Source organism: Calidris pugnax, unplaced genomic scaffold, assembly GCF_001431845.1.
Source record: "Calidris pugnax isolate Ruff unplaced genomic scaffold, ASM143184v1 scaffold573, whole genome shotgun sequence".
Lineage (NCBI taxonomy): Eukaryota > Metazoa > Chordata > Aves > Charadriiformes > Scolopacidae > Calidris > Calidris pugnax.
The window spans coordinates 722,354-748,351 of NW_015091316.1; the positions used below are offsets into that span (position 1 = coordinate 722,354).

Here is a 25,998-nt window from a genome sequence, read left to right on the forward strand (position 1 = left end):
TTAACCGACGGTAATAAAATGTTTTGCTTTCAACACGTGGTCCCTGTGGTCCAATGTTCCCGTCTTCCGGCACCGTCATTACAGCAGGGCAATGTATTGGAGTTACTCTGCCACCCCCCAGTATCTTGTAATGCTGGACATCATTGACATCTAGCAACACATTTGGACATGCAATGAGGAGAGGCAGCCCTTTCCGTGGTAGTGAATTGGTGGTGGTGGTGGCATCCCCAGGTAGAAGCAGCAGCTGTCGTCGCAAGGTCCCTATGAATAAATTTGCCACGTACGTGCTGCTCCCCTGGATGGGTTTCCTCTTTGATAAGACTGTATCTTGATGGTCAAGGAGAAACTGCTGCAATGGGAGGACTTGCTGAGGCACTTGTTGTCTTGTGTGACTGTGACCCAAAGGTGCAGGTTCACATCTCCATAAGATGATCTCGCAGTGCAGTCTTGTGCAAGCGCCTCTTTAGGGGCTAAGGTGGTACCTGGGGGAACAGAAACAGGTTGCACACCTGCTACTTAGGGGTTCTTTCATCCCTTTCACAATGACTCTGCAGGTTCGTGGGTTTGTACATTGTATTTTTCTTTCCTGCGAACAAAAAGAACATTTTTATGTCATCCTGCACGATGGATATTTTTGTGCAGGCAGGGGAAAAGATGCTTCTCATCCACATTTAAGTAACAATACAAAATGCAGAAGGTCTGCATTTGGAATTTCATTTTGGTGTACACATCATTGTGTACATATAAATAATTTAAAGGTCGTATGATTTTCCTTCTCTAAACCAAGAGCCTGAATTTCTAAGCAGGGAACCCCAGGCATCATTTCTGTGGTGTGGTGAGTTGCATTAGTCCTACAGCTGGTATTTGTTGAACAGGACGTGGTTTCCCATACTTGAAGTTTATAGCATTTAGTTTCAAAGTAGAATTTCCCAGGCAGAGCACCCCTAGAACGGTAGCGGTACCTATCTGAATATACAGCTTTTTCAGGCAACGATAACACAGCCTTTTTCTAGAGATTGCCATTTTGTAAATAAGCTGCTTCTTGAGCAGCATGGCAAGGACTACAAAAGATGGATGATTATTTCTTCCCGGAATCGGTCTTCCGCTGCAGGATCTGGTTTTTGTTGCGGTAATTAGCATAGAATTAAAAATGGCCCTGCATCTTCAGTTCGCATTACGCCTCTGATACCGAGCGATCTGGAATCATATTTTACTCAGCAGTAGGCTGTGTCTGGGAATCACTTTATTCGCCGCCAAAAATCAGCATTTAATTGTGGCACACAGATATCTGCAGGCTTCAACTCAGCAAAAGCCTCCGCCTCCAAAAATAAAACGTTGCTTCTAATAAAATTTCAAATTGGTTGTTTTTTGGAGACTGGAAAAGTTGCCAAGCATATTTAGATTAAAATCTAGGCATGCTAGCTGAAGCAGGATTTTACAAATGCCTTTAAAATCCAGAGCTCAGGCTGAAGGTGAGGTCATGGGCTAGCCTTTTCTCCAAAAAACCTGTAATAGCTTTTCTTTTTAAAAATTTAACAGGGTTGCCAGTCCAGGTGGAGACAAAATTGCAAGGAGTCTCAGATGTGGCCAGCGCTGTGTCCTTAGGACAAACTAAAACAGCAAAAATACAGTGCAATGCAAAAACTACATTGGGAGAGCAGTGCAGGAAATTACTGTGCCGTTTGACGCAGTGTCCTAGTATTAGATTTATTATCCACTTCCAAATAATCTGCCAAAAATCCTAGCAATCAGAAGACAAGAAAGAACATGTTCTAAAAAGATCTGGAAAATGAGCGATTTTAGTATGGGAGTTTTCACACTGGTAAGTTTTCCATACATACAGTGTTTGGATCTGGTCTCAATGTTGAGGTCAACACCACTTAAACCAAATGTTATCCCAGCGCTTACATATAGGAGATGGTGATACATGCCAGTCTTGCAAGATCAGGCTTGAATACGGTCCTGGAAGATGCTTCTTCGCTCAATGTTTGCTTTCAATCCTGCAAAACTCCACCATCATTTACGACAAAGCTGTGGTGTACAAGCTGGCACACTTCTCCCCCTTAGGGCTCACTCTCCATCACTGCTGGACTTGCTCCTCGCTGGGTGGCACCGTTGTGGCCATATACACATGCTTGTGTACTTGCCCCAGACCTTGCTGGCTTTGGCAACAAGACTGGATATATCATTTCAGCAGTTTTCTTAGCTGGATTGCGGACTGAGATGGTTGCGTTCCCCGATCACCTCTAATTGCGTGCTGCCCTTCTCCAGCTCCCACATCTTTTCCAAGGCTCCTTTCTTTCCAGATGTGCATCTGCAAAGGTGGATCTACATCTGTAGTCCCTGGATGCACAACCTTGCTTTTTGCTTGCTTAAATACTGGTCTTTGTAGCGGCAGTGGAAATTAGTGACCTGGGTTTGTAAGTCTTTTTTTCCCCCCTGTGGTATTCTTGGCTTCTGAAAAAACATCTCCTTAGTAGTTGCTCTCTGATTTGGAAAATGTCTGCAGCTGTTCCTGAAGCATACCCAACATGCCAACTCCAGCAAGCCAATATTTCTGTTTTAAGAAGAGCTTTCCCCATAAAATAGATTTGTACCTGGCTCAGATGCACCAGATGCTGGACAGCCAGATGTTGCCTTGTACAATACTTGGGAGAGTTGACGGCAATGGGTGTGGGGCTGGGGGCCTCTTATGCTATTCAGTGACCTTTTTTATTTGGGGTGCCTACTGAAACATAATGAGAATTGAAGGTCTGGTTGCCCCTTTTCATTTGCCACTTACATTTGGGAGAAAACACCCTGTTTTTGCAAGTGCGGAGCTCCTGAGGGAAGGGGATGGAAGGACACTGCTGGAGCACGTCCCAGTTTGCAAGGAGCCACTTCCAGCCCAGGGTGAGGACTGGGACCAAGGCAGACTGTAGTGGGAAGATTCCTCCACCCAGTTTCCAGCGAGCGGTGTCCTTGCTTTTCCGGCAGGAGTAGGTAAAAAGGTAGGATTGGGTTTGCAGCTCCACGCGAGGGAACAAAGAAAGCAGATGTCAGCAGCTGGAATAGGCGATGGGGCAGTCGGTGGGAAGCGCGTGTTTAAAGAGAGAAAGGCGACGTGCCTGACGTCGGGATGAATCCTCCTTTTCCAGCCCCTTCCCAGAAGCATGCTGATCGGATGTCCTCGGAGCGTTTTCCTTCATGAAAACAAAGACGGGACGTTAGGACCGTCTGCTACGCCGCCTTCATTGTCTTGTTCTTGCGTTAATTGTCCTTCGACTGGTAGGGCGGTTAAGAGAAAAAAGCCAGCTTAATGCATAGTCAGAAAGCTAAAAAAACAAAAAAGCAAACCACAAATAAATAGGTAAATAGGCTAACTGTAAGATAGCGTGTAAAAGGAGGCAGTCTGCGGCATGACTCCTCTGTAAAGTGCATGATAAAGCGTCGGCGAAGCTTGTTGCAGACACTGTGCAGGCTTTCCAGGGTTGCTTTTGCTAGACTTTGAGTATCATAGTTGCAAAGACTCGTAAATGTTCCGAGAGACTCTTGGTTTTGGGGTGGGTTTTGGTTTTCTTTTTTTTTTCGTAAGCTGTGACCACTTGCTTTCTGAATGGGTTCGTAGTGATGGAGTTAATGGAGCTGTTCTTTATCGTAACCTAAAAGGTGTCAAGTCGTTTGCTCGTATGTGTTCACAAGCTGAGCCGTAGCATTATGCATCTCTCCGCGATGGTGTGATTTGAAGCACTTTTGGTGTGGCATGTGCAGTTGCAGTGCTGTCTGTTCTTAATTTCACCCCTAGCTATCCCCCGCGTTCTACCCGTGTTTCGGACACTGAACCAAACCGACTTTGAAACTAGCACTTTAAGTACTAGTAGTCACTTTGCTTCTGACTATATTGAGCACTGCACTTTTGTAAGTACTATTAGCACTGAGTTTTGAAACTGTTTATTTTCCCCAGTCTATTTAGCCTCTTAGGCGCGGTGTTAATTACTTAGAGGCCATCAGAAGATAATTTTGATGTGTATGTGACCACTGTCTGGTGCCTGACTTCCATTACATATCCGTTAGCAATTTTATAAGTTAGGGAACTAAACCCATCCAAGCTTATTTTACACAACAGAACGAACATGTAAATCACTGACGTCCAGGCAGACGTGGTTGTTGTAAACTTTGAGGTCATCCAGAGACCCAAGCGCATGGCTTTTAAAAACACCAAAGATACAGGAGAAGTCTCGAAAGGGATCGGGATGGTGCAAGATTGTCTAATTGACACTTGGAATTGAGCTGACCAGACGATGCGAAGCAGACCCGGAGTGAGAAGGGTAGGGCAGACGCTCTTGATTTTGGTACGAGAGCCTGGTCTGCATTAGTAGGGTAAGTCCATGGGACAGCCAAGTTAAAACCAGTCTGAGATGCTGGTGTCAATAAAGACTGCGCTCAAGCCATTGCAATAAAAGCCATCATTGTGCCTGTACTGAAAGTGCTGTTGAGATTGATTGTGGGCTTAAACTACAAAAGGTATTTTTAAGTAAAAAGACTCACGGATGATTTAGAAGATGGAGCATAATAACCATGGAGTTTGCTGTTGAATTTGAAAAGCAGTGTTAGGAGTTGATCGGGTATCATGTTAGGAGGCAATTTAGATGTGTATTGCTATTCTGGTTAAATTCCTGTGGTATTTCAGTATGGATGGTTGGGGACCAGAGCTCCCTGCCAGCCAGAAATTGGTAGGGTAGAGTTTGTAGTAAACACAGTCATAAATCTCTAGGATTTGAAATGGGATGGTGAGCCCTGGGATGCAAAATAATCCAGGTTTTGATGTCCCAAACCGTCCACTCTCAACCAACTGATGGTGTTTTGCTTCTTTAAAAGCCCACATGGGTTTTCCGTAGCAGCAAATAAATCGTGGTGGTCGCGAGAGTGCTGTGTTTCCTTCAGGCTGGGGGGTACCCACCCTCAGGACTCATGCTCATCCTTGTTGACAAGCTGATAGTTGATCCAAGTCCTTCTCTGGCAATGCTCCTTAATGGGAGTTTCTCCCCGGTGATGCTTGATGGATAAACCCTGCCTGATCATGTTGATAAACCCATGCCTGAGCATGATCAGTTTGAATGGAGAGAAGTGAATTAGGTCTTCTCCTTCACTGCTAGTAAGTGGACATGGTGGAAATAATCTTCAGCAACAAAAAAATAGGCATATTGGGTTTGCTTGTTGCAGCAGGTGAAGTATTTTTTCTGTCCAATTCCAGTTGCGGTGGCTGGTTTTGCTCGGGTTCAATTCAAGCTTCCTTCTTCAGTAGACCTTCATGGGTTTGGGTATTCAGTGGGAATTGAAGGGGGTTAAACAACACAAACCTTGAGGAGCCTGAAGTATTATGCTCTTATATCCTCTATCATTGAATTTAAAAATGGAAATGTAAATAGAATCCAAATTTTTTTTTTCCTTCTTTCTCCCCCCAGCCAAATTACCCCTGTAAAACTAGCTTTAAAGAAATGGCACCTGGCGATGTTGCTACTATATCTGAGCCCCCCAGAATGATAGCAGCCAAGGGGACAGCCTCTTCAGAAAGTACCTTGGTGACTCAGAGCCTACATCCCGCTCTCTGTCACAAGGATATAGGTAAACCCTTTGGAAAATTCACCCCCCAGCGAGCTCACCGGACTCCTTGAGTCCTTGGAAATTAAGCTGGTGAGAAAGGGGGACATGGATCAGGTCTTTTTTTATTTTTAATTCATTTTCCCCCACAGGTGTAGTTTTTTGCCCCTTGGAGTTGGCATCTCATCCTTCGAGAGGGTAAAAGTAAGCGTTTTTTCCTGCACGGCACATGTGAGGCCCAAATGCAAAGCCTAGCACAGCACCTCTCCCTTTGGAAGGACCTTTTAGGTGGAAAAAAAGCGCATGTTAGGGATTTTTAGTTGTTTAGGTTTTAAGATAGTTCATGAGAAGCGCATTGTAATGGCACACAGGCGATGTTTTACCGACCTTTTCTTTTTCTCCCAGAGAGATATTTTAATTTGCTTTGATTAGAGTTTTATTTTCTTGAGAGTCTTTTTGGACCCATGCAAATGCCCTTGAAATGAGTCAAGTTTATCAAAACAAATTGTGCATTGCAGGAAGCAGTCTCAAAATGCGCACACACCCATGCACCTATCCACGCGGAGGTGCGTGTGTGTATGTGCGTGTACACATATAGATAAATCTACTATTTCACCAACTGTTCCTTTTCTTTCTTGGGTTGGTTTCTCTTTTTTTGGGTTTGTTTCCCCCCACCCTCCCAGGATATTAACCAAAAGGTGTTTTAAAGTCATGGCATGAAAACTCCTAAATGTTAATCTGAGTACCTTGTGATGCTAATTAACATTTTTTCTGAATTTTTTCTGAAACTTTATGTGATGCTTAATATTTTTCTTAGGAAGTTCTGTTTAATGTTAGATCATTGTTCTGGAGGATGTTGGTCCTACTGGCATTAAACTAATGGAAATAAAATGCATGTGTTACAAGTGTAGAAACGGTGAAGAATTAAGTGTGAACTTACTGTACGATACTGATTCTGTTTTCAAACAATCTGTTTTGCTGTTCAATAGTTGACATATGGAAATGCCAATGTACTGTAATTTAGCACTTTTCCAATGGACCCTGTTCTCACTACGCCTGAGGGAAGAAGTGGGTTTGGCTTGGGGCCATCTGAACTCAACCTCTGAACCCTTTCTGCATGTTTTGGCACCAGAAATTGGCCAGAGGAAAACTCAAATTTGAGGTTTTTCCATTTGTTCGGTGGCTGGCGTGGGACAGAGGGGCGGTGGCTCTCCGTTTCCCTGGCCAAACCAGGACAATCTGGGTGAAGACCTCGCTGCAGGTGGATGGACTGGTGGCATCCCAGTCCCCAGCACAGCCCACCGGGACCCAGACTGGGGAAGAGCTGTCTGAGCTGGGGTGGGACAGAGGCATGTTTGAAAAGCAGCCAGGGCCATCCCCAGACCCTGAAATTAAAAGGCAGAAGGGTTAAACTACCAGCCACCTCCCTCCAGCCCAAAGCCTCCTTTCCTAGTGTTAACAGGGTGCAAAGTGTTACTTGTCATGTACTGTACTGAAAGGGTTAATTGATCAGTGACTGTATTGTACTGTATGAAAACTCATTAATTGCCTTGTAATGTTTCTAATGGACTGTACCATGTCCCCCCACCGCCCATTCCCAACCTGTCCCCAGGTTTTCCAAATGACGCATGTTGTCAGTTAGGTCCTCCAAACTCTCTGGTGCTAACTCTTCCGTATCCGATGGTGCTATGGGGATGCTAACTGACGACATGCCGATCCAGAGCTTGAAGTTCACAACGTCTTTCTTGTCTGTTTGTATGAAGTCGAACACACACGCTCACGAAAAAAAAAAAATAATGATGTGATAAACTTGAATTTGTTTCAAAGCATCATTGACAATCTAATGTTTTCTATGTCTGCTTTTATTTGGGATGGCTTTTCTAGAAAGCAGCGCGCCAGCACCTTCGCGCCGGGAGGGGGTTTCATCTCGTTCACGCCGCGGCAGCTCCTCCGGCATCTGAGGTGAGCTGCTCCCTCGCTGGCTTTTCAGGCTCGGCCACAGGAGGTCGATCCATCAGGAGCCAGCGAGGAAGAGGAGGTGCAGGTGCCTTCAAAGATGCCCGACCCTGAAAAGCAGCCGGTATTCCCAAGACTGCACGTAGGTGGTAGGTGGGCACTGAGGGTCCCGGAAGGGATGAGCCTGCCCCTTGCTTTGTGGCAAGAATTGTTTTTTAATGAGAATGAAGGCAGAAAATTGGAGTCAAGGGGAGCTGGAGCTCCCAAAGGCACCTCCATCTCCTCTGGCATCGCTCATCTCCGCTGGCAGAGGAGCTGCCTCCCGAGCCTGAGGTTTTGCAGGTGACACACACCTCGGATGGTGTGAAGAGACCTGTCCCCTCCCAACCTTCCCTAGACGCGAGCTGCTTTTTGGACAAAATAAAATCTGACTATATTTTATATCGATTTGAAAACAAAGTCTGATATTTACCCCTGTTCTCAACTGAATTTGCATATTGTTGTTTGCCACAATATTTGTTCTGTCTTAAAATAAATTTGCTTACTTGTGTAGTCTTAACTGTCTGCTCTGGTTCTGATAATCGGATTTATCGCCACTCCGAGGTGCTTGCACAGCAGCTCTCCTTTGGGTGCTTTCCATGAAGGCGAGAAGGAAATCTGTCTGCCTGGGAGGGGAAATCATTTCAGCCAAGACTCAGACTATAAATGTTGCTCTCTCAGTTATCTCGCATTCATCTCCCCAGGGCTTTTCAATTTGACGTCCTTTTTTTATCCCCCCGGTCTTTCACCATCAGACCTTTCTATCCACTAAGCACGTGACAGAGGAACGGCTGTGCTTCAGCCCGCTTAATTTAAGCGATTAAATTGTTGCTAACACGTTTCTTGAGGGTAAGTCATTTATTTACGGCAAGGAGCTGGCTGAAAGCAACGAGTGGCCGAAAGCTGTGGGTGTGGGCATCTAGCAGCGCTTTGGTCTTGCGGCGCATTGTGTTAGCGGGGAGTTGGCATCAGTCGCTGGAGACATCGTGGCGGAAGGCAGTGCCCTCAAAAGGCTGGAAAACCGATTTGCAGATGCGTTTCCAGGGACGTAATCAAATCAGCCAGCGGGTTCAGTAAGAGGAATAAGCAAATATTTGCCTGCATTGGGAAACAAAACCTGTTGCAACACTTTAAGGTTTTGAGGTTGTTTTTTTTTTTCTCCTCCCCAAAATATTTTTTGATTAAAAACAATGCAGGCTGCTGCAGGAGGGCATTTTAGATTCCCTTAATTCTGTATCTAAGAGGAATATTTCAGGGGAGTCTGTGCAAGGGCTGGGGCTGCCACCCTTCCTTCACATTGGAAACTGTCCCTGTGCATCTCTTATGGCCACGGAGTCCATTTTTAGTGATTTATCCCCCTCCTTATGCACTGTCCCCCCTCTCTTTACCTCTTTCTCCCCCTCTGACCTCTCTTCAGTTTTTTTTTCCCAGTTTATCAAGGTTTTGTACGTTTCCTGCTGCTCCTCACAGGACAAGCAGTGCTGCCTGTGGTGATGGACACCAGCACAGGAGCAAAGATGAATCCCATGGAGAGAAGCTGGGAACAAGGAGCCTGGCTTTGTGGAGGGTGCTGTCAGGTATGGCTGCCTTCCATACTCAGCAAAAAAAGCGATGTCTGCACCCCAAAATGCTCCTTTGTCACCTTTTAGCCTCAAATTGGCGGGCTGTGGAGTCTGCTGCATGTGGACATGGGGAATGAGATGCCCCTCTGGGGGCACGGGGTGAGGGTGTGGGGTATGGGGTGCCCCGAGGTGGGGCAGGGGGGTGGTTGGGGGCACATGGGCCAGGGATAGAAAGGGGTTGGCAAGTAGCTACTGGATAATTGTTTCCAATCTAAAATTTAGGATAATAAGCAAATTATTAGTTAGCAAGCACGCAACTAACTAGCTTAACTAGCTTGGTAACTGCTAGTTAATGCTGTTCTCTGATTTTTCTGCAAGCCTTGGGGTACAAGGTATTTTTCCCACCAGGAGTGACCCAAGACTTCCATGTTAACACATGGTCTTCTTTCTCATTTTGTTTCCTTGTATTAAATAATGAAGAAACCTTAAAAATTTGAAAGACATACATAAAAGTCACTCCACGTTTGATTTAGCACTGCATCGTAACATCCTGAGACCCAGGACACACTTTCTTTGGTCATATTGAACAAACCACGGGATGATTTTTGTGGCGGGGGGCAGCCTCCCTTATGCTCCTGAAGGCACACGGCGCGTGCTGTCCTTGGGAAGCTCTTGGGTGGAAAGATTTATCATCCACCGCCACACTGGAGGTTCCGCCTTCTCCCAGGGCTGTTAAGTTCTCTGCTGCAGTGCCACAAATGCAGTCAATTTGGTTAAAAATAATCTGCTGGAAACAAATGAGCAAATAAAACATTCAGATGTATGTGATGGTTTCCTGGCAGGCGTCTTTCCTGGGTGCTGAAATGGCAAATGATGGGCAATCTTTGAGAGTGGCTGCAAAATTGGTTTTTGTGTATATATTGCTCCCTTTTACTTTGCTAAATTTTTAGTTGGAAAGTTTGCTTCAGGGATGAGATGTTTTGAATCCTTTAATTTTCTCCTTCACCTCAGGGTGACGACTGCAAGTCTGGCTGCTTTACCCAGCAGGAATTAAGGGAACTGTGACCAGTTTTGGTGTTCCTAGTAGAAGAACATCCGCACAGCCTGAGTAGGTCCTCAGAGATTTTCAGCTTTTCCATCTGACATGAAAAAAAAAAAAACACTTCAGGGGCTTCACTTATCTTAATCTGCTTAAAATCCTGGGACAGTTTCCCAGTAGCAATCTCCTAAAGCCCTTGTTGCCTGGCCAGGTTGGAAGGGACCTCAAGGATCATCTGTCCAACTGTTCTCGGCAAAAGCACGGTCTGGACAAGATGGCCCAGCACCCTGCCCAGCTGAATCTTAGAAGTGTCCGATGTTGGGGAATCCACCACTTCCCCACAGAGATTATTCCAATGACTGATTGTTCTCAGTGGGAAAAAATTTCCTCATATTCAACCGTAATCTCACCAGGCCCGTTACCCCTCATCTTTTCCATGTGATTCCTTGTAAAAAGGGAGTCTCAATCTTCTTTTTACCCACCCTGTAAATACTGCAGCCTGGAGTTAAGGTCTCCCCTGAGCCTTCTTTTCTCAAGGCTGAACAAACCCAATTCTCTCAGCTTTTCCTCCTACAGCAGGTTTCCCACTCCTTTGATCATCTTGGTGCCCCTTCTCTGGATCCTCTCCAAACTGTCCACATCTTTTTTGCATAGTGGGGACCAAAACTGAAGACAGGATTCCAGGTGTGACCTGACAAGCACCAAGTAGAGTGGGGTAATGACTTTATCTCTGCTGGTGATGCCCTTGTTGATGCAGCCCAGCATCTTGTTGGCTTCCTTTGCCACAGCAGCACACTGCTCGCTCGTTGAGCTTGCTGTCCACCAGGACCTCCAAGTCCCTTTCCACAGAGCTTCTCCCCAGCTGGGTAGATCATTTTGTCCAATCCCCCTGCCTAAGCAGGGTCACCTACAGCAGGTTGGACAGGAACACATCCAGGTGGGTTTTGAGTAGCTTCAGAGAAGGAGACTCCGCAACCTCTCTGGGCACCCTGTTCCTGTACTCGGTTACCCTCTAAGTAAAGAAGTTACCTCGGGATGGAATTCCCTGTGTACCAGTTTGTGCCCATTGTCCTGTCTCTGGCCAGGATACCACCGAGAAGAGTATGGCCCCATGCCCTTGACACCCTCCCGTTGGGTGATATTGGGAAGCATTGATGAGATCCCCTCCCAGCCTTCTCCAGGCTGAACAGACCCGGGTCTCTCAGCCTTTCCTCACAGCAGAGATGCTCCATTCCCTGGACCATCTTCCCAGCTCCAACCGCCCACCTCCCCTCCCACCGCCCCTCCCGGACGGAGCCATCCTCTCCCCTCAGGCGCGGCCCCCCCGCCGCGGGAGGCGGTGGCCGTTATGGCGAGGGGCGGGGCGCTGAGGGGAGGGAGGCGGGGCCCGGAAGTACCTCGGGTCACGCGGGGTGGGTGTGGCCGGAAGTGCGCAGACCGGGAGGCTGAGGGAGGGAAGGGGGGGGGGGCCGCCATTACGCGGAGCGGAGCAGGCCTCGCCTCCCGCTTGTTGCGCCGCTTGGCCTTCAGGCGGGCCTGGGTCTTGGGGGCCCGGAGAGCGGCGGGGACCCTGCCGGGTCCGCCCCGGCCGCCATGGAGGAGAAGGGTTTCGCCAAGGAGCTGGACCAGTGGATCGAGCAGCTCAACGAGTGCCGGCAGCTGAGCGAGAGCCAGGTCCGCAGCCTCTGCGAGAAGGTGAGTGCGGGGACCCGGCGGGTCTCGGCCGCCCCTCGTCTCCGGGGCCCGCTGGCGGTAGCGGGGGTTTGGCTCGGGGTTGGGGCCAGCGGCGTCTCAGCCCTGCTGCTGGGGGGGCTGCGGGCAAAGCGGGCCGAAAATGGCAGCCTGGGGGATTCTGTGAAGGGGAAAGAGGTTTGCTCCGCTCGCTGCCGGGCCGTGATGCTGCCTGGGGTGTATCTGAGATCGGGAGTTCCTTGTGTGCAGTACAGTATATTTCTGATGTAAAAGACGCCACGGTTGTACGATTTTTTTTTTTTTTTTGGCTGCGGGCAAAGCGGGCCGAAAATGGCAGCCTGGGGGATTCTGTGAAGGGGAAAGAGGTTTGCTCCGCTCGCTGCCGGGCCGTGATGCTGCCTGGGGTGTATCTGAGATCGGGAGTTCCTTGTGTGCAGTACAGTATATTTCTGATGTAAAAGACGCCACGGTTGTACGATTTTTTTTTTTTTTTTCACACCTAATTGCCCTCAATAATATGCTTTTTACCTTTTGGCTTTGGACTCATCTGAGTGGTGTGGGAGGCTCGGGGGTGGTGTGTGCAGGGAGGAATCTGTTCTGACTTCTCATAAAACGTAGTAGCCACATGCTAAAAAGTCAGCCCTAAATCAATGAGTAAACCTTTTGACATCTGATGTGTAATCTAGGAAAGCAGAAGGGGATAAGAGATAAGCTGTAGTGCCGACCTAACCAGAGGCTTACAGGCTGCTGAGGGAGACTAAAATAGAATGAGAAATGGTTGGATAAAGGACACGGTCTGCTATTTTGGACTGTGGTTTGGACAGTCCTTTGGCAAATTCCTCTTTGGACTTGTTTAGTGTAGACTGTCAAGAGCCTTTTTGGTTTTCCATCACGAGACAGATGTTCAGGCTTGTGTTGGATTTTGTCTGAGAAATTAAATACCCCTGTGTGAACACTTCCTCAATGCTTCAATCTAGGACCAAGTTGGGGTTTTCTTTGGACTTGGCAAGATATGACAAAGAATTGAAGTCATAACAAGTGTAGTATCAAAGATTATTCTTTGTATTTGCTTTTCATCACAGTGACCAGCAGGTACCATTGCTCTGCATCAGGTGGTCCAGAGAAGCTCTCAGCTTGCTTTCCTGGGTGGATGGTTAATTGCCAGGCGCAGAAGACAGAGTACTTAGTTTGGTGTTCTCTTTAGTGTCATATGGCTGATGCTGAACTTGGTGTTGTCACGTTATTACCTGTGTGTCTCACTCAGTTCCCTCAGAAGTGGAACATGTTTTCCGATGCCTGCTCATGGCAATGCATTTTGGCCAGTGACTAAACATCTCAGTGCCAACCTCAGAAGACGCAGCTATTTCCTTCAGTGGGATTATTGGTAGACTACCACAGTGATAAGATCTGAACAGTGGAGAGGGTTTGCGCTGTGACCTCGTAACGTGCCAGGGGTGCTCATTGGAAAGGTAGGCGCAATTTCTTTGAATGCCACAGACAGAGACTATGCAGGACTCCAGGCCCTAGCTCCTGGCAAATGCTTTCACCAGTCATCCTGACATCTAGCTAACCCCCACCCAGCCTCTGTTTTCTTTCCCCCTTATGTTTTATGTATCCCATGCAGGGACTGTCCATTAGTTCTATGACTCTTTCTCCAGAACTTTTATCAGTTTTAAGAGAGTGTGGTGTGAAGGGCTGGTGCACCAGCAAGGACTGACAGCAGTGGCTTGAAAATCAGATATATCTTGGAGAGAGAGTAAGAGCTTCTGTTGGCTGTGCTGTCTCCTGTGTGAGGCCCAGCTTATAAGCCTGAAAGAATTTATTAGTGTTATCTGTGTCCAGCTCCAAGCATTGCTGGTTGGGAACTGCTGTTCTAACCAGTAAGCTGTTACATTTCCTTTCTTCTTGGGCTGTGTTGTTAATTAAGGAGCTGTAGCTGCTTTATTTTGAGAAGCTGGAGGACAATGCCGGTGTTTGTCATCCAGATGACAGGTAGGAGCTCTGAACCTGTGGAACATGGCATGAAACGCATGTCATCTGTCACAGCGCCTTGTTCTTCAGGAGTGCTGGTAACTGATGGAAGCAACTTGGGTATGAAATAAATACTCTGTGATGCTCTTACTTAACGTATTCTTAAGTTTTCAGGGAGTGGTTATATCACCCAGCTGGTAGTGGAAAGGAATCTTACAAAAACTTTTGAGTGTGCAGGCTTGCTTTTGGTGTGAAGCAGCCCTGACAGACAGCTGGTTTAGTTTGTTTCCTTGAGCTAATATTTGGAGAAACCCTAACTAACTGTGTCTCACTTCTTAGCACTCCCTTTTGTGGGACTAATTTCTAAGAGCTCAGGCTCTTGACCAACATGGTCATTAGGTTCCCTTCCAACCCAAACTATTCTGTGAAAGTGGGGGGAGAGAGAGACCAAAGAAACAAATCCCAGACTTGGCTGTGTGGGTTGTTGTTGTTTTTAATGGCTGGCATAATGGACAGTGATGAGGGAAAGACTGGACCTAGCTAGGGTTAATGAGAGTATGCCACATTATTCTGCACGCTGAAAGTTCTTGAAAGTTGCACCTGTAAAAATCACATTCTGTCTTCACCTGCTCAGTTACAACATCATTTTGGCAGCTAACCAGTCTTGTATTCTTCATGCAGTTGAAATCAAGATGTCATTTCAAGACAACATGAGAACACTTGTGTTCCTGTTCTGCTGGTCTTTAAAGTGAAATCTAGCTAAAATCTTGCAGACATTTAAAGGATAATAGAAGGACAAACAATTATGATCACTGCTGGAGCTTGTAGACACGAGAAACGTTCCAGCATGTTATGGAAATGTGCGTTGGATGTCTCGCATCCCATATGACTTCTCTTAACATCATAGTCTTAGACTCTCTTTATGACAGAATGTTCTTAAGACCTTTTTCCACTGTCATTAAGTAGGCAGTGAAAATCTACGGAGTTCTGCCTTGGATTATGGCTGCACTTCACCAGAGGTGCCATGGCAACTTTCTCTCCTCGTGCTAGCTTTGACATTGTTAACTTAGGTAGTGCTGGCTGTATCAAACTGCCTTTGAACTTGCACAGGTCATAACCTGTATTTCATACAGCGAAAGTCAGGCTAAAAGGAAGCTGTATTCATTTAATAGGAAGTCCTCCCAGGTTTGGACACGGGAATCTCTGAATATTTACGTTTTAAAGTTCAAGTCAGATCAGCAAATGGATTCTGCAGGTGAGACAGTTGAGTTGATCCTACTTGTCCCATCCTGAGGAAGAGGGTTTTTCATCAAGATAATGAAATGGGCTATGAAAGAAGGCAAGTAAAAGGCTGTCTCCTAAATTAAACTCAGGCAAGCAACCATCCATAACCGTCTCTCTTTGTAGCTTCTTTTTTCTGTCCTTGTTCTTTGGATGTGTAAGAAGGGTTACGGTCTCATTGCTGTGAGCAGCTTGAGAGCTTTGTGTTGTGAAGTAGTGGGAGGAGAAGGATTCTAATCACTAATGAAGACTTACATTTCTTGTACGGTTATTGAATGGTAATTATAAACTGATTCTTCAAACTGAGCAGCAGGAGCTAGTTGATGCTGTAGGGAGTATTGCTGTTACTGGCACGTACCTGTGATGCTTCTGCCCTCGAAGATCATTTCACCTAAGAATAATTTTAGGAGAATGAGTTACCAAGCTCTTCTGTACTAATTGGTGAAATTAGTATGAGTGATGAAGCCAAGTAGCATCCTGGATGCTATTCAAACCATGAAATTCCAAGTGTTGTGTTGAGTCGTGGCCAGAAATATTTCATCTCTCCAGTGATGATGCTCATCCCAGGAGACTCTGGGCCAGGTACCTCTAGGAGCACCTGTGTGACAGGAGTCCCTGTCACTCTTGAGGCTCCAGGGTGTCCTCTGCTGCCTTGTTGCTGAAGGGCAGGACAGCTCCATCCCTCCAGCTTCCAGCCCGTTTGGGGAGAATCCAGCTGGTTCTTGTTCAGGCCAAACTCCTTCAGATTTTAATATCCTCAGCACGCTTGTTGACATAGTAGTTTGGTCTGTTGCAGCTGACGGAGTGATGATTCAGTTGAATTTTGGTCAGGATCTCCATGGTTGGCTTCTCTGATTCCTGAAGGAAGAGCCTCTAGGCGTCAAACTGAGCTCATGGTACAGTAAATGAATCTTCCAGAATAAGCTGATTTTCTGGGCTCCCAAAGGATCTTGTATGCAGAGTAGGTGCTTGGGGGTGTGTGTTTGATTTTCTCTAAAGAAAGCATACTGATGAAAATCTGCTTGGATCGTAATCCCTTCACCTATGGAATTGGCCTACACAATTATTGTGGGCAAATCTGAACAGTGTAATAGTTGATATGGATTTGGTTGTTAAGTCTCCTGGTGATCCTGACGGTAGTCTTAAAGCCACTGTAGCATCTCAGGTTTCTGAGCAGCACATCAGTGCATTATGTGCAAGCCCCAAGACCACTTGGTTTCCTCTTGTGAGGACAGCACAGTGAATTATTGGGAGATCCATTCTCCATCCTCTCTCCATGGGGATTGAGGTTAGACAAGCTTGTGTTCCAGTCTACAAAGGTTACATACAGAACCTAGAACTGGGAAAGAGAGGGAAGTTGAGGTGATGGGCAAGCTCACTGCCAACAAATAGTCTACTCTTCAAAGTAATTTTGAGCACAGACATGGTAACTATTGTGGTAAATGGGCGTTTGTTTAATAAAAATAGCTAAAAGCTGCTTCTTTTTCTTCTGATTGAGTATGGGTTTCATCCAAAAAAATTGGGATACGCACTTAGGAAGCTGGTAGCATTAGTCACTGTTTTCTAAAACAAAGGTAGCTAAAATATGACTTGGTCATAGTTATTGTTATTATATATAATTTATAATAATATATATAATATTTATATGTTAGCAGCCTTCTTAAGTAATGATATTCTATTATATACTTAAGTAATGATATACTATGATATCATCATAGTAAATGATGATAATGCAAGCCAGTGTACTTCCATCAGAGTTTTATATGCTTATTTTGTAATAGTCCTGTTGTTATTTTAAGACATTTGACTTGAGCCTCTGAGCTCTGCACAATGAAACGTGCAAGCAGCACGCACTGGTTAGTTGCCGCTTTTCTGGGGTGTTTTTAATGATGCTTAAGACGTTAAAAGTCTTCTACATAGAAAGTCACGTGAGGGCAAACTTCTGTGGCCAGCTGAGCTCAGCTCCTAAGCCTGATTTGAACCAGCTCTGCAGTGTTAAAACGACAGACTTAAATCTATTCATGTGCATGTATGTTTGTCTACATAGTAAGCTAAAATAGGCTAGACAGTAACAGCTGGTAGGCAGCTTAAGAAGCTACTGCTCTTCAAGTTCAAGCTCCTCCTTTCTCATGAGGGGAAGCTTCTAGATTCTCCTAGTAACAAAATTTCATGACTTGGGCTGGCTTGACTTCTGAGGATGTGTCTAATGTACGTTTGCCCTATTACTGTGCAAAAGGAGCTCTTCCCTGGTGCCTGTGCTGCTTTACCTGTACATGTTCGTAGGGTGGGTGCATGGTGTTTCTGGGCAGATCAGGTCAAGAATGGTGATGTGGTTGAGACACTGGTATGGTAGCTGTACAGTGTCCTTCATAGAATTGTCTAGGTTGGAAGGGACCTTTAAGATCATCTAGTCCGACCATCAACCTAACTCTGATAATAATAAAACAAAATCAATCAAACAAAAAAACCCACATCGATAAATCATGTCTCTACGCACTATGTCAACCTGTCTTTTGAATACCTCCAGGATGGTGCCTCAGCCACTTCCCTGGGCAGCCCATTCCGATGTTTAATAACCCTTTCAGTGTAAAATTTTTTCTTAATATCCAATCTGAACCTCCCCTGGTGCAACTTGAGGCCATTTCCTTTTATCCTATCGCCTGTAACTTAGGAGAAGAGACTGACCCCCACCTCTCCACAACCTCCTTTCAGGTAGTTGTAGAGCAATAAGGTATCCCATCAGCCTCCTTTTCTCTAGGCTGAATAACCCAAGATCCCTCAGCCGCTCCTCATAAGACTTGCTCTCCAGACCCCTCACCAGCTTCGTTGCCCTGAGATGCCTTCGTTGCATCTTTTCCCCAGAGGGTTGAAGTGAGTGTATTTCTGTCTGTGCAGCTGGGAAGGGAGCAGTGTGTGTGATACGAAAAGGCAGAAAATATCTCGCGCCTTTTGTAGTTGTTACTGCAGCTTACAGCAAAACCCCATCTGCTGCTTTGTGCAAGTCAGAACACACTGAGCAGCTGTTTTGTGACTGTGTTTTATGTCTGTCTCTCCCAGAGGGTAGAAGTTCTCGAAAGGTGTTATAGGTGCTTTTAAAAATACTTGAACAGAAGTACTATTGCAGCCAAAGACGCAACATGTTCAGCAGTTTCTAGTCAGTTTAGAACTGCAAGAGAGACCCCATGTCATTGAGCCCATGTGCAGGACATGTCTTTGAGGATCAGGGTCACATCCCTCAGGCCACGTACAGTGCAGGGTGCACGCTGTGTGCTGTCCAAGCCCTTGGCTACTTGGGTTTTAGCCGTTCTTTCCAAATACGTGCTTTCCCTAAAATATGTGAGACAACTGATGTTTGAATGTGAATACAGGTGTCCTCAGGGACCCCAGTGAGGGTGTCCTTGGTAAGCACCTTCTTGCTGGTAGCAGCAGGTGGGAGATCTGTCATCTGGAGCTAAGGGACTTGGTGATGAGTAGCCAGATCATCGCCTGCTGGTGACTGTTCAGCACTGGTGATCTTTCATCTCTTCTGTCTAGATCACACTGAGCCTGTCTGTGGGTGCTCTCTGTGCCTCAGATGTGCCTGGAGCACTGATCTGCAACAATTGATGGGCTGGAGGCAGCAAAACAAACACGGTATTTGATAACGATAATAAGGTAATGCAGATAGGCTACATTACATGGCTGTAATTAGCAGAGGAACTGCTGGGTGTATAGGAAGAGATGACTAAATACAGGGATGCCATCCCTCCATCTGTGGTCATTTTGTTGCCAGCTGGGTACGGCCAAGGAAGCTGTTTGAGGCTCCATATGTTAAAATTGTCTCTGACTTTGCTTTTCCAGTTGTATGTGACCTGCTTTTAGAAGCTGTTAAACTGTTGTGCTTGGAAGAGGGTTGGAAATCTGGCAGGCAAAAAGTGCCCTGGGCAAGAGAAGCACCTCTTGCATATGCAGTGATGGTCTGTGCCAGGTTAGTAAAGTGAAGCTTAGGAATACTTGTTTTCCTCGGTAGCTTAAGCAACAAGAAGAAATCTGCCCCTCTGCAAAGGAAATGGATTTGTTAGTTCCCATGTGTTCTGGGAATGTGTGGAGAAGGTTCCCTTTAAGGACGTACAGCTCCAGTTGTCTCACACTCACCGCAGTGCAATCTGGAAGCGCGGTGCCTCCGGGGAGCTGGGGCAGCCCCGTCAACCCCTGGCACTGGTGCCCAGGCTGATGATTGTTTGGCAGAGTAACGCAGCTCAGCTCATCTGATGCCGTGGTGGTCGCCCAGCGTTTCTGCCGGCTGAGCCGCTTTGTCGTGCCCAGCCTTTCTTACCATCCCCTCTGCTCGGCAGCCACACGGTGAGCTGGCTTTGTCGGTACGGAACGAACACGCTGTTGGTAGCGCTCGTTTCCATGGCACGGACCCGCTGCTGCGACATCCCCGTCTGGGGAGAACACGTGCGGTTTATGGGTGTGCAGCGAGGAGGGGAAGCCTGAGGGATCCCAGAGGAGGGAGGCAGCGAGGAATGGCTGTCGGTGCTGGCAAAGGAGCTGTTCCAGCCTGCTGCTGTGTTGCCAGTGCAGGTGGCAACGTGAATGGTTCCACATGGCTGCGTGGGATTGAGAGCAATCCGTTGAGCAACTGAGATGGTAGTCAGACTAAAATGTGGCGGGAGGGAGTCTGGTGAGTCAGATGACTTCTAGCAGAAGTCTGCGAGGTCATGGTTTTCCTACTAGTGTAAACGTCAAATAATATCTATCTTTATGTGTGGTTTTGCAAATCAAGTTCTTAAAAAAAACATAATAGTTACCTGAGTGGCATGCACTATCTCCTTTGGTATTCCTACACTTATAGCAGATGGCAAGAATGTTGCCTGTTCATACGAGTTTTGCACTGAACTCTTGCTGACAAGACACAGGGTGGCCTGCAATACTGAGGGGACAGCTGTGGTTCTTGAGGTAAAAGCTTCTAGACATTGTGAAACTGAACAGCACTTGACTTTGGCAGTCAGATTAGAGTGCTGAGTGCTGCCGTAGTTCATGTAACTGAGACAAGCAGACCTGAGCTGGTGTTGAACATGTAGATGGAGAAATCTATCAAAATCTGTATGTTAAAAAAAATGTGCTTAAGAAGGTAACGTCTGCCCACGATGCTGATGAACCTTACTGGAATAGTGCTTTGCCTTGTCTGCACTTGAGAAATGTTTGGAAGAAGAATAGGATTCATGGGTGGATCCCAACAGTGATAGGAGCCGTATATCCAGTGCAGGTCTTGGGGTCGACACTGCTTCATAACAGGGGAGGCTGGGAATTAGCTTGTTTAGTTACTTCTTTGAATTTGTCGGTGCTTGTGGTACAATAAGATCTTAATGACTTGGCCTAACAGTAGCAAACCTGCTTGTCTTTGTGCACAGGGATTTGTAAAATGTAATTTGTCTTTGCTTACCCAAGAAGATGTTTTTCCAATGGTCAGCTTGAGCTGCTGGAGTGAAATTGGGTTTCCAGTGTGAATGCAGTGGAATAACATCTGCGCCTGCTTATGGAGGAGCTTCCTACTTTTTTATCTTAAATGTGCTTTTCTTGCTAGGCTAAAGAAATTCTTACAAAAGAATCGAATGTGCAAGAGGTACGTTGCCCCGTCACCGTCTGCGGAGATGTCCATGGTCAATTCCACGACCTTATGGAACTCTTTAGAATTGGTGGGAAATCGCCAGACACAAATTACCTGTTCATGGGAGACTACGTGGACAGAGGCTATTACTCGGTGGAAACAGTGACTCTTCTAGTAGCGTTGAAGGTATCGTTTGAGAGCTTTTCTCCTGCAGCTTTGGGTAAAACAGTGGTTTTGGGGAGTTTTGAAAGAATTGCTTCTCCCATTGACACTGCCATTGGCTTGAGCTAGATGGATGTAAATTGATATGCAGTAATGGACACGTGCTGTTCTATAACAGAGCTGAATGCTTGATTGCTGTTTGAAATATTCTGTTACTATTTCTTTCCATATTGATGGTATACACTTCTTGTGTTAAAGAAGAGTTTTCTTTGTCAATAGGTGCGTTACCCAGAACGCATCACAATACTGAGGGGCAATCACGAAAGCAGACAAATTACACAAGTGTATGGCTTTTATGACGAATGTCTGCGAAAGTACGGCAACGCCAACGTCTGGAAGTATTTCACAGATCTGTTCGATTATCTTCCACTTACAGCTCTAGTAGATGGCCAGGTAAGCTTTAAATAAGGAAAAGGCTTCATTTCATAGTTATGCAGATTGTACTGTCTGACTTCTACATGAATAGTCTCAAACAAACTCCGTAACTTGTGATCTATGTACTTATTATGGGTTTGGGAAAGAATTTAGTGAGGTGCTAACACAAGTTGGCTGTGCGGGAAGGCTCTTGATTCTGCACCCAAAGTGACAGCAAGAGTATTGCATGTATGCTTCGTTTGAAATGACTGCTCAACAACTGGGGATCCCCTCGTGATACATTAGATGTGAGTTGAGTTGTGGCCATGAGGCAAGATATTCTTAAAACAGAAGGCCTGGGATCTTTGCTGTTGCTTTAATTTCTGTATGCAAGGTGCAGCCTTTTAGTTGTGTTTCCTTCTGCAGGAATTAAATTTGGTTTCTCTGCTGTAATTATAAAAGAATGATAACAGAGTTAAACCCAGCTATTTCTGAGATCAGTCTTCCCATAACAATATGCACTGAATGGATTGCCTTTTTTTTTTTCTGGAACAGATATTCTGTCTCCACGGTGGCCTCTCTCCATCCATAGATACACTGGATCATATCAGGGCTCTGGACCGCCTGCAGGAAGTTCCACACGAGGTAACAGGAAAGGAAATGCATCATAAACTTAGATATCTGTTGGTGGAAAATGCAAATGTAGCCTTGCATTGAAATCCATTTAAGCAGCGAGTCACACAGTTACACAGTGGATTATCGCCTTCCTGAGGGCTAGAGCAGATGAACATACATTTAGGCAAAACGCACACAAGTCAATATGGCTTTGATTACAGCAATCTACAAAGGGGTCTTCACAGCTGTTTTTCACAGAATCACAGGGCTTTTTGACTGTCATGCTGACTCAAAGAATAGTATTTGGCAGGGGAAGGTATTTACTACCCATCTTCAGCTTTATCACAGTCTTCCTTGTGAACAGCCAACCACCGTGTGAAGCCATGGTGTGTCACTGTCCTTCCTCCCCAGCCAATTCTTTCTTCTGTGGTGTTTCACCTTGTTCATTACTTTCTGGGAGCCTGAGATCAGGACTGAAGAAACCACCTTCTGAGCTCCCAGGGCAGCAAGTGGCTCTTCTGTGTTGGAGTGGTTTGGGGCTTGCAAATGGACTTTAAATGTTCCCTGTTTAAAATAACTACTTGTCCTGAAGCATCTATGGTATATCAGCAAAAACAATGCAGCAAGGTCCTCCCAGGCCTTCCAAAAAACCTGAAATAAGCTGTGTAAATTATTCCCAGAATCAGGGGGCTACCTGGTGGGACATCTACCTGCAGTCGGGCATAATGATTGTATTATTGCTCTGGGGTTTTCCCGGTCCTATGCTGCCTGTCTGTGTGCTGAAATCTGGCTGTCCCTGAGGACTTACTTCCACGTGAGGTCAGTGTGATCCCTACCGTGGAGCTCAGATCAGCGGGTAGGAAGCAGCAGCAGACATGGATAAATACTAGAGTGTCTTTACTGCCCCCTAGGACCTCCGCAGGAAGAGCTGCTGAGCTTCACTTGTGAGTGTTAGATGATGTACACCAGGATATTCTTGAATATGTCAGGTCCAACAATAGACTGTTTAATAGAGGAAATTCAATTATTAATACCCTGCCAGAAGGACTGCTGAAGGCTTAAGATCAATCTCTGGAAGTTAGTTCATAGCCTCCTACGGGTTGTTTCCCTTTCTTTAATTTATTGCAACTTGTCTGGCACCAGCGAACCCATTGTGTGTCCTCCGGTCTGCGTACCTTCTCATGTGGCCTTTTTTATTACACTGGGAGAGTCAGGAGTAAGAATGTGGATCTGCTCTCCATGTCTTGGACTACTTGAAGTGAAATGGTAAACGGTGTGCCTGGAAGAGGAGGTTGGAAATGTTTTCTGGTTACATGAACTCCTTTCTCAGTCAGCTACGTACATAGTCATTTCTTTGGGAAGGATGCTGACTGATACAGTGAGCAACTAGATGCTACTACGTGTGTTAAATAAACTGTCTTGCACAGAGAAGGACATCCTGGCAGTTCTTACTGTAAATATATTTTAGAAGTGGCTTTTTATAATGATCTTGCAAATGATCTAATGAAGAACACTTCATCTTTTTCAAGGGTCCTATGTGTGATCTGTTGTGGTCGGATCCGGATGATCGTGGCGGCTGGGGTATATCTCCACGTGGTGCTGGCTACACGTTTGGGCAAGATATTTCCGAAACATTTAACCATGCCAATGGTCTCACACTGGTCTCCCGTGCTCACCAACTTGTCATGGAGGTAGGGCAAGCACTCTGCTAGATGGGGCTAGCAAAACATAGATGCCAATTCTTGTCTCTTCTGTGGGACCTTTCGCTGATGGGTTTGCATAACATGACACCTAAACGTTATGCAAGTAAACACTAAAGAGGGACTGTGAAAAGAACAAGGAACATAAAATTATGTACTTTGACCTGTGATGTAAATAAGGGGATGTTCTGCCCTTTTTTCTACCTCCTCTCCAAGGAAATTGCCAAAGGGGCACTGTCACACCCCATTTGTGGAAGTAATAATCTCCTTACACGCCGACTGCTCTACTTAGACTGCTGCTGCATTAAGCAGACTGCCCTATAATACTCTGCAGTCAGATGTGACAGGGATTAAGGCATAATTTTGGCGGTTGATGGGCTATTCTTGTATGTCTTGTGGGAAAAATGCCAGGTGGGTCAATGGACCAGATGTATTTTTAAAATCTAGTTCAAGTAGATTCCTTAAGTAGTACTATGTGTCAGAAGTCGCTCGCATCCAGCAGGCGGGTTCTCGTTTGTGGTGGATGAAAGCTGAAGGCGTACCTGAAAAATCTCGAGGTTCCTTTGTGGTGCAATCCATAATTTGTGTACAAAATGGATAAACACAGGAGTGACAAATGGCAGATCTCTCTGAAGAGCAGTTGAAGCTCTTTCTGTTGGGTAACTACCTCTTGTTCTTGCCGTATGGTACTTATTTTTAAATGAAACAAAGGCAGTTGGAAATACTTACGAGAAGTCTGCAATTTCACAAATGCCTTGGATTGTTTCAGGCCTTAAGAGGAACTTCAGATGGGCTGAGGTTTGAGGTTTAACAGATTTCTTCTTTTTTTTTTGTCTATTTTTCTGGCAGGGTTATAACTGGTGCCACGACCGGAATGTGGTTACCATTTTCAGTGCGCCCAATTACTGCTACCGTTGTGGGAACCAGGCTGCTATCATGGAACTAGATGACACTTTAAAATATTCCTTGTGAGTAACCTGGCTCAGGCTGTTATCTCTTCCTAACTGTTGTGAGGAATGTCTAATCCTTTCCAAAGGGGTTCTTCTGTGAAAAGCCATTTCAGACCCCTCTGGAATGAATATTGTGTGCTCTACCTGCAAGAATATCAAAAAATAAGTAGTGAGTTAAGATCTTAAAAGCTTCTCTTGGGTTCTGCATTAGCTCCTCTTTCCAGCTCTGTAGAGTTGGAGCTTTTGCATTTTCTTAATCCCTCTCTTGCCCAAGCTTGATGGAGAGAGTCAAGACAGATTGATTTATGTATGTATTTTTATTTTTGGTAGCTCTAGGCTTTGTAAAGGTTGGGTGAGAGAGTCTGAACTTTGTGTTCAGCCGAGCTGGTGTGAGAGCAGCGACGAGCTGCCGAGGTGCTGACTGCTGGGTTGTGTTCACTCCCTAAGCAGCGTTTCCACCAGCTGATGAGGTTTAACTCCCACGGATGCTTGTTTTGGGACCGGGAAGGTTTTACGTGGAAACAGCTGGGATGAATAAAGCGATAGCAGCAGGAAGAGCGAGTTTGGGATTTACTGTGATGTTGGGAAATACCTTGTGGAGGAGGGAAAATGATCCCTTTTTCTTCCCTGCAGCCTCCAGTTTGACCCAGCACCTCGTCGCGGAGAGCCTCATGTTACCCGTCGTACCCCAGACTACTTCCTATAAACCTCTCCTAACCTTTGTAGAAGGAAGTCCACCTGGCATTTTAAAGAGCAACAATATTTACACGTTTCTGTAAGAAATTGGGGTTCGTCTCAACTTAAAATCCCCATCATGGACCAAAATGTGCCATACAGAGGACAAAGAGCGTTTGAGCACAACTTGAGACTGAATTCCTTACGACACTATGTATATCCTGTACCCATCAGTCCAACAGTTTGCCTGCTGTATTTGTAGTCATTGTTTTTCTTCTGGACTGTTCAGAGAGGAAGGGGTAACTCTTAATAACACTTCCATCTCCTTTGACGCTTCTTTGTAAATTTTTAGTTCTAGTGTTTAACTGGCATGAATTAGAGTTTATTTTGGAGGGAAATGCACACTAACTTCTGCCCCCACCACTCTCTTTATTTTATTGAAAGACCGATCGACTTAACTGGAGAAAAGAAGCGATTCCTGCTTTGGGAGTACGTTGTCATAACACGGATAAAAGCGTTCCCCTTTTTAGCTCGATTCCCCTTCTGTGTTGATCCTGCCGCCTTTTTTCTTTTCTTTTTTTTTTTTTTTTTTTTTTTTTTTTGGTTGTTTTTGTTATCCCTCCCCCGCCCCCTCCCTCCCCTCTGTATATTTGTCCTGGAAATGCTTGCAACCCTCCTGGCTGTACCTGAAACAATAAACTTGCCATTGTCAGCCCCAAACCGTGCTGCGCTGCTTAAGCGGGCTGGCGGGCGGGAGGGGGGTAGCCGG

The 25,998-nt window shown here is 45.8% G+C and overlaps 1 protein-coding gene across 1 annotated transcript; it reads left to right on the plus strand.

The window, feature by feature from the left end:
• The first annotated feature begins 11,632 nt into the window (after window positions 1-11,632).
• On the plus strand, window positions 11,633-25,949 carry PPP2CB (protein phosphatase 2, catalytic subunit, beta isozyme). The gene is made up of 7 exons (XM_014960933.1): window positions 11,633-11,871; window positions 20,690-20,899; window positions 21,155-21,328; window positions 21,845-21,934; window positions 23,434-23,595; window positions 24,454-24,572; window positions 25,188-25,949. The coding sequence occupies exons 1-7, from the start codon at window positions 11,770-11,772 to the stop codon at window positions 25,258-25,260; spliced, it is 930 nt and encodes a 309-aa protein (XP_014816419.1). The 5' UTR covers window positions 11,633-11,769; the 3' UTR covers window positions 25,261-25,949.
• The last annotated feature ends 49 nt before the right edge of the window (window positions 25,950-25,998 follow it).